At 30.9% G+C, this 9204-nt stretch overlaps 1 protein-coding gene across 2 annotated transcripts; it reads left to right on the forward strand.

Annotated features, from left to right (window-relative positions):
• The first annotated feature begins 1101 nt into the window (after window positions 1-1101).
• LOC114263442 (large ribosomal subunit protein P2) lies at window positions 1102-6470 on the forward strand. 2 transcript variants are annotated; one of them, XM_082891777.1, is made up of 4 exons: window positions 1102-1351; window positions 1465-1573; window positions 5599-5828; window positions 6224-6470. In XM_082891777.1, the coding sequence occupies exons 2-4, from the start codon at window positions 1486-1488 to the stop codon at window positions 6248-6250; spliced, it is 345 nt and encodes a 114-aa protein (XP_082747903.1). In that variant the 5' UTR covers window positions 1102-1351; window positions 1465-1485; the 3' UTR covers window positions 6251-6470. The 2 variants fall into 2 exon arrangements, with proteins under 2 accessions (XP_082747903.1, XP_082747904.1); XM_082891778.1 differs by having other exon boundaries at window positions 1250-1351; window positions 1469-1573.
• Window positions 6471-9204: the final 2734 nt, after the last annotated feature.

A 9204-nucleotide genomic window follows, 5' to 3' on the forward strand; every position in this document is an offset into this window, starting at 1 on the left:
TTATTCAATCAACTATCAAATTGAAACCATCTCCAACAATTCAAACCGTGGTTTGGTTATTTACCAATCCACCATTCATGATTTGATTTATAATTTTATTTTCAAACTGCGTGAGTGATACCGCACACACTTCTAACTTCAATAAGTCCCTTAAACTCATTTCCACACATTGTACCAAACCCAAAATCCCACTTCAAAAAGAGTTCATTTAATTGATCATATATATGTAAATATATATTTGGCTAGACCATTAAAGCTTGGTTAATATAGTATAATAACCTCTCCACTCATAATTAATTTTAAGTTGGATAATTTTAACATTGTGTTAAAATTAGATTTTAGGTAGTCCCTCACCTCTTACTGTACAGTGATCAATCTTTCAATCGAACTTTTCAATTATCTCCACTTGTTATCAAAGCATCACACAAAGTATAACTAGGGACTTTTTCGATTATATCTAAAATAAAAATAAATTATGACAAAATCATAATTAATATCACAATAGATCATAACCACTCCAAAATGGATTGTCTATGCCTTTAGCAGAAATTGACGAGCTGGGATTAGGGTGTAGCTTAGGTGGCCCAACCTGAGTTAGTTTGAATTTGTTTTGGGTTTGGACAAAATATTTTGAGTTTGTCCCTATGGGATTTGACCAAAAATTCAGAAATTCAAATTAAATTTAGATAGATTTAAACAAAAATATCAAACAACTCAACTAATCTGAAAGCCGAATTATATATATAAATAAATATATATAAATATTATTGACCATTGAATGTTATTAAAATAATTTAAATTTTTAGATCATATTGAAAGTATATTATATATAAAAGTAAAACAACACAAAATCTTTTGTTTCTCACTTATAAATTGTAATGATTATCATAATGACATTTCTCTTAAAATATATAAATTATTTATTTTGATATTATTAATGATTTTATTAAACAATATAAATATAGTCTAATTTTAATAAATTAATTAATTCAACTACACTAAAAAAAGAAAAAAGAAAAAAAAAAGAAAAAAAATTAAAATTTATGTATAATTGGAGCAATTCAAAATCTATTTAGATTTCACAACATAAATTGAATTTGAACAATCTCTCGACTTATCACACCATAGTTGGGATAAGCGGAGCGGACTCGGAACCCGGAAACAAACTAATGACCCGATTTAACTAGGATCCGTTTTGCTCACCCAAAAGAAGAAGGGTGACCCAATCCAGGTGAAACCCTAGCTATATATAATGGAGGTAGTATTACACGCTTGCTGCGCCTCTGTTTTCTCCTTGTTTGTGTTCGGAAGCTGCGTCTCCTCCCAATTCTGCAGATCCATAGCCTGTCTGGTACTCTCTCTCTCTCTCTCTCCATAGACATATATATATATATATATATATATATGTATATGTATGTATGTGTAACATCTTTGTTCTGTGTGTGTGTGTGTGTGTGTGTGAAGGAAGGAATTTAAGAAGAACAGATGAAGGTAGTAGCTGCATATTTGCTGGCCGTGTTGGGAGGCAACACCTGTCCTTCCGCCGATGATGTCAACAACATCCTCAACTCTGGTATTCTTTCTCTCACATCTCGTTTATATGCATATTCATCTACAAATGGAAATCTTGATTTTTTGTTAAAGTTCTTGGTAGATCTTCTCTTTCGACTTTATTTGTTTTATATTAGTCTCTTGATTTTATTTTACTGCTTAGTTTTAAGTTTCTGCGTTTTTCAGTATCACATTATTGCTTTAAAACTCCAACATGTACACATGTAGATTTTTTGTTTGTGTTGTCTTCACTTTGAAGATTTAGAGCATTTCCAACACTCCACTTCTTTTTTCATCTAATTTTCAATTTCAAATTTGAGTAAAAATCCCCTTTTACCCCAAATTTCACTTTTCATCAAATTTGACGAATAAAATCATCTTCATGTCAAATCAAGGGAAAAAATATTTTTTCATCAAATCTTTCATAAATTTTTAATTTGATGGGGTTTCAGATATGAAGCATTGGAGATGAGTTTTTTTTTTCCCCATCAAATTTAATGAAAAGTGGAATTGGGATGAAAGGGAATTTTTAAAACGATTTTGATGAAAATTTGATGTAAGGGGAGTAGTTCATATCAAATTAAGCTTTTTACTCAAATATGGAATCAAATTAGATGAAAAAAATGTAGGGAATAGCATCTCGAAATGTTCACTTTTTTCCCCCATCAAATTTGTTCAAGAATTTAGACCAAAAGTTTCATGTGATATAGCTCACTCTAATGGTGAGAATCAAAACTTTTATCAAATCGTTTTAAAAATACCTAATAAAATCATCAATTGTTCACCAAATTAGTCATCAAATTTAAATTGGATGAATTATTATAATGAAGATGTTAAAATTGTGTTAGAGCATCTCCAACCTTTAACTTTTTCTTCCATCTAATTCATTCAAGAATTTATACTAAAAGTTTGATTTTTTTGTCAAAATGTTAAAAATACCTAAGAGCATCTTAAATTTGATGAAAAAGAGATCCATGTTTTCATTAAACTCAAATCAAATCAAGTTTTCACCAAATATTTCATCAAATGAGGTATGAATCAAATCTTTCACCGAATTTACCAAGTTTCCAACAACTCATTTTTCACTGAAGTTTGATGAAATTATTAAAGATGAAGGATTGGAGATGTGTTTTTTTTCCACTTAAATTTGTTAAATGAGGTTTTGGGGATATGTTGGATATTTTTAAAAGATTTGATGAAAAATTTAATTCTCACTATAGGAGTGAGCAATATCAAATCAAGTTTTTCATCTTAATTTTTGAACAAATTTGATGAAAAAAAGGTAAATGGTTGGATATACTCTTAAACCCCCCAACACATCCCCCCACCCACCCATCTCTAATCCTTCATTTTTTTAACAATTTCATCTACCTTAAGTGAAAAAAGGATTGTTGAAAATTTTATGAAAATTTGATGAAATATAGTTGGTGTTGATTTGATAGGAATTTGATGTAAGGATTGGAAATTCACCAAAATTTTCATCAAATTTAAATTTGATGAAGGATTTGGTGAATGGTTGGAAATGCTCTTATATGATTGAAATTTTAAAAGGATTTTGCCAAGGCAAAATGAATTAGTGCTTTGATTTTTAGGCTATATACTGCTCAAAGGGCTTGCGTTTCACAGTATGAGGCATGTGCCTTTTGTGCATACGCATATGAGGAGTATGAATATGAAGAGCTTGTCTTAGGTGGTTGTTAAACTTAAAATCTAGTAGATAGTTTAAACATAAAATGCAAAAAATAAAAAAAGAAAGACTTTTTGCAACTATATTTTATAGTAAAAGTAAATGACCAATCAATAAAAAAGAGACTTCATGCTCAAGTGAAATAAAAAAGAAACTTCATGCTCTAGTGAGAAGCTCATTTAGTAAAGCTAAGAATGTTAATTTCACTTTCAGTGACGAAATGCTTCCTTAAATGTTTGACGCATTAAGGAGAAAAGTATTTAAACCTTTATATTTAATATTTCTACTATTTTAAATTTTAAATTAAAATAAAATATTGAATTTATGTAGTAAATATAAAAATTCAAAATTTGAAATGTTTACGCTCAAGGCTTATGCCTTGCCTCATGCGGGATGAAATGTCTCACATTACCGTCTTTAAAAACTCTGTCTATGACAAAAAGTGATTAAGCTAGGACCCAATTTAAGAAGCATGGATATGGACACTTGACACGAATGGACCCATAAATTTTCAAGAAATGTAGAACACGACACTTTGGGGACATGTGCGAGACATATAATTTATATATTTATTATATGTCATTTTTTAATATTATATATTTATTTTATGTCAAATATTTATTCTCATCAAATTTATAAACCATGAATATTTTATTCCGGCCAAAAAATAAGGACATAGTAGCATGTACGAGTCGTATCCAAGTGTCCCCAGCGTGTCTGACACGTGTTCGCAATGTGTCCAACGCGTGTCCATGTCTGACACGCATTGGACATTGGTATGTGACCTCGTAGAGGTGTGTGTGCTTCATATGACCCAATTTTATGTGTTAAAGTTTGTTAGTTTAGTGTGTGTGGGTATTGCAATGATGATGTTAAAAATATGTGTTTAGGTGTTTTAAAAATAAAAGTAAGATAAAGCCTGGCTTTGTCTCCTCCTTTCACACTTCCATTGTTGATCTTTTGTTAGTTGCCCTATCTCCCCTCTTCTTTCTCTCTTTTTTTACTCTCTCCACTTTGTGAACTTACTCTTTACAGTATTTTAACATCTCATTGAAATTTTAGCTAAGAGCATCCACACCAGTCTCTTCAAAATTTTAGTCAAATTATAGCTAAAAAAGCTATTTTACTATTTTAACTAGTCACATCTTTAGTATCTACTACATCAAACTCTCTATTCTAACTTAATCTTATTAAAATATTATTTTCTTATTGTGTTTGTTATTTTATTTCTTTTTTAATATTAAATTGATGAGTTACCAACCAAACAATTATTAAAAAATGCAAAAAAAAAAAAAAATGGCCATTGACCGGTTGACCGGCCGGACTTCCGGTAACACTAATCTCCGTGTTGTAGCAATGAACAGTACATCGCTTCTTGTAGCGAGGTACTGTAGCAAGATTGATGGACATCCATTTTTGATGAACAGTATCACTAGTTTATCTAAAAAACGATTTTAGCTAGTTTGATGTAGATGCTCTAACATTGTACTCCACATACCTAGGCACTTACATTGGAGCATCAAAAACCCTCCTCTCTTCACTTTTTGCTGACTTCTTACACTGAATGTAGATGCTTTAAGAGCATCTCCATTGGAGATGTTAGTGTGTGCTTTTGTGTTGGTTGCTAAAAAAGTAAGGGGAGGGATGAAAATTTTGATCCAATGGAGCTGTTAGGTCCATTTGCAGATGTTAAAATGCTCGGATGTTAAAGTGTTGGTTAATTGTAAGGAGTTAGTTAACAAGGTATAGAGAGAAAGAGAGTGTGAAGGGGGGCAGAGGGCTGGGGAGGTCAATGCAAAAAGGGGGGGGGGATAATTTTTTTATTTGTTTATTTATTCTCAACAAACACTTAACATACGTTTTAACATCTCCATTGCAGTACTCATTCGCTTTCGAAATTAACATGCACATAAAATGGGTTCACTTTTATTCCTTTATTTTAGTTAACACACTAATACACAATTTTAGCACCTCCATTGGTGATGCTCTAACCTAAATTGTGGTGGGTACAGTCCACTCATTTTGCCTTTTTAGGTACCCCAAAATTAATGACTAATTAACTGGGTTTGCTTATTATGCAATTGTTTTATTTGGTTATGACATCAACTTTTATGATTTTTTATGTCATGCAAAATAAAACTTGACTGCCATTTTTCTTTGATGACATAAACACAATGTTGAAACTAGTGTGATCTCAACTGCTTTAACCCTGAAACTGATTTTTCCTAGAATGACCCGGGATTGGTTATCCTGAAAAAATCTATGTAAGATGCATGCCTTTAATTTCAGCTGCTTCCTGTATAAGAAGTGATGTTGTATTGTGTTGTTTGATATTATGGCTTTGTTTTGACTTCATACAGTTGGAGCTGAGGCTGATGATGATAAGATTGAGCTCCTTTTGTCGGAGGTCAAGGGTAAGGATATAACGGAGCTCATTGCATCTGGACGGGAGAAGTTGGCATCAGTTCCTTCTGGTGGCGGTGGTGCTATTGCAGTGACCTCATATGGTGGTGGTGCTGCTGCAGCTGCTCCAGCAGCAGCTGAGCCCAAGAAAGAGGAAAAGGTGGAAGAGAAAGAGGAGTCAGATGATGTAAGTTTTTATCCACTTAATCACATTGTTGCTGGAATTCTGATATTTGTGACTTCTCATTTTGCCCAGCTACTTGTGTTATCTTAGTTCTCCTTGCATCTGAGCTTCAACCTCTTTACTGGTTAACTTGTTTAACATTGATGGATTCAAACTAACCATAACACTGATGGATTCAAACTATATTGCCCATTCATTTTAGATAAAAGGTGAATGTTATAGTTAAGTGTCATATGAGGTGCCACAGCAGATTGATGGTTCCCAAATATGCTATTCAAATATGACCAAGCTAGCATTATTCTATTTTTAAATTGTTGTGCATTCATGCATGCTCTTTGCATATGAACAACTTTCAAACATAATGGTATTGATTTTTCTTTTCTTCCAACTTGCTGCAGGATATGGGCTTCAGTCTTTTTGACTAAGGGGTTCAGATTCCTTCTGTCCCCCACAATTCAGAGTAATGTAAGCTTGAACTTTTTGTTATGCAGAGTGACTGTAGCTTTTGGTTTTTTATTTGGTAGAAAAAAGCTTGCAAATTAAAAAATACTGCAACTCTCTACTTGTCATATTTTTGTTTCTTTTATTAAACTAGTGATTTTTGTGCTCTATTCCAAATGTGTCTAATTTAATATTTTTGATAAATTATTGGTTTTGTTGGTGTGATTTTGGTATTAGTATTCCGATTTGATAGGGGTATGTGCTTGGTCTGTCATGCAGGCTTCTAACAAGAGTCTTCTTGCAGATTATTGCTATATGCACTGCTCTTGATTTTAGAAAAAAAAAAAATCAATCTATGAATTAGTTAGGATAGGAATTTTTACTTGTTGCAAGGTTTTAGATTTAAAACAAATCAATCAATTAGCATTTAAATTAATAAAGATAAAAATTTATGATTTATTTTGTTACAAGGTGCAAATCTTAAGGATTTAGTCTACATATATATATCAAAACTTTTGCTAGTGTATATTTTTATTGGTTTTAAATTAAAATTTTAAGGCCTCATTTGTTTTTAGAGATAGAATGGAGGGAATTGATAGTAAGGGGATTAATAGTGAAGGGATTAATAGTGGGGAATTGTTAAATTATTTTTATATAAAATAATAAAATAAATAAAAAATATAAAAAATTAAACATTAATATTTTAAAAAAAATTCTCAATATATAAAAAATAAAAAAAATAATTTTTTTTAATCTCCTTATTATTTTTTTAATACCATCTCTATCTCCTACTTAATAATCTTTCTTCCAAAGGGACTACTAATACTAAGGGATTAATAGTCCTCTCTTCATCTCTTAAAACAAACACCTCATTAGTTATACCAAGAGACTAGTAATCTCAATCTCCTCTTTATAATTCTAAACAAATGGGGCCTAAGTTCTTATTATAATAATATTTTTTTTCTCACAATGTGGCATAGTTTTTGCAAATTAATGGTTGATAGTGGATGTTATGTTCTATCACTAATCCAACAATGTAGGGCCTTGTTTGCTACAAAACAGTATGTTTTAATTTATGAGTTTGTGTCTGATTGTTTAATGTAATTTTTATTTATAATTTATTAAGTAAAAATAACTTAAATAAGTTTTAAAAAAAATGATTAGCTTAAAGCTAGAGAAACGGTGGTTTAATTTTTATTTTTTAATTATTAGTTTTTAACTTACAATAAATTACACCAAACATGACTTATATGAGTTAGTATGAAAAATATGATAAAAAGAAGGTAATTCTTTTGGGTGTATTGTAACCTAAAAAAGAAATGAGGATTATAACATTATTCATCTTGTTTGTTTTTAGAAAACTGAGTTCTTTTTTTTAGAAAATTAAATTTTTTATTTTTCATGTTTTTTGTTTTTAGTAATTTTTTTAATATATTGAGAATTTTATTTTTTATTTTTTTAGATGTATCTAATCTAGATACATTTAAAAAGTATAATATTTATAAAAAAAAAAAAATAAAAAAAATTCATCAAATATAAAAATTTAGTACATTTTCGTATTTTTTATTTATTTATTGAATCTTTTAAATATTTGTTCTTAAATATTTTACTTTTTAAAAGGATTAAAGTGATGTGTATTTAGAAAGTAAAAAATTTACTTAAAATATTAATAAAATTTACTAAAAATAAATAAACAAAAAAAATAAAAAATTTAAATTTTAGAAAATCAATCAAAATCAACTTATATTAAACATATTTCGAGACGCATGGAAGATTCTAATTAAATTACAAAGACCAAGCTTTCACATTTATACCAAAAAATAGCATTTTTATTTTCACATGCTTCACTATTATTGTTGTTGTTGTTGTTTTTTTTTTTTTTTTCATTCATTCATTTGGATATGGTTTAAATTGGGACGGTGGATTGAGTTTTTAGTGGTGTCACTGGCCAATAAAAGATCATAAATGAGAATAGTCTTCCAATGGTAGTTAGCCAAAAGAAAATGAGGTAAAATGGGAAGCGTGCTCACTGTTGTTCTTGTTGCTTGCTATCCCTACTGTGTGCCGTGCCTCAGAAACGACATTTTGTCCAAGTCTTATTTTTTTGTCGAAGTATATTTTCTTTTTGTCTGATTCACTTTCTTTTTTCTTTGAGTTTTGAGAATATCCCCATTCATAGGTCCGAAATCTACATCTATGAACTGAAAGGTCTGAATGATTAACTCTACAATCAGTTGCTAAAATCATTAGATCTTCAAATGATACTTTCCAAAAATCGAAATTCTTGATCAATGGAGGAACTCATTTTGAACCTTTTTCTTTTGGGTGAGTGTGTGGGTGGGTGGGTGTGTGAGGAAAAAATAAGCGTTGTTTTTGTTTTTTATATTTTTTTTCCATTGCCATATAGACCTCGACTCATCCTAAAGTTATGCAGAAGAAGAATTCAAAATACTAATCATTGTGAGCGAACAATTTTCTTCATTGCCTTCTGGTACCCTTATACTTCCTCAATCAACAAGTCCGACAAATCAAACCATGGCCCTTTGAGAGTATTATAGGTGTATTGCTTTTAGGAATGTACTTAGATCACCCTCTGTGCGGGGGTGATTTCCGCACTATGAAGAAGGGTTGAACTTTATGGATGAACAACGTGCTTTGGGAATTAAAGATCTGTACAAAATAACAAATGGTGAGGCTGCCCGACCCGGGTTTGATTGGAAACCGCTTCGATGGTAAAGTCAAGGACTCAGGGAGAGGAAGAAAAGAGAATACAAAGAGTGTGTATGTGCTAAGTGTATAGATTTTCGGATCCCTTGAGGGTGAATAGTGCTCACCTTTTATAGGAGAAGGTTGCTTGTCCTCCGGGACCTTCTCTCTCCGCCATCTGTCCAATGTGTCTTATTCGTGGTCGTCTCCCATTGGAGGAGGACGGCCACTC

The sequence above is a fragment of the Camellia sinensis genome, chromosome 10, assembly GCF_055761805.1.
Source record: "Camellia sinensis isolate YWXY chromosome 10, ASM5576180v1, whole genome shotgun sequence".
NCBI classification, from domain to species: domain Eukaryota; kingdom Viridiplantae; phylum Streptophyta; class Magnoliopsida; order Ericales; family Theaceae; genus Camellia; species Camellia sinensis.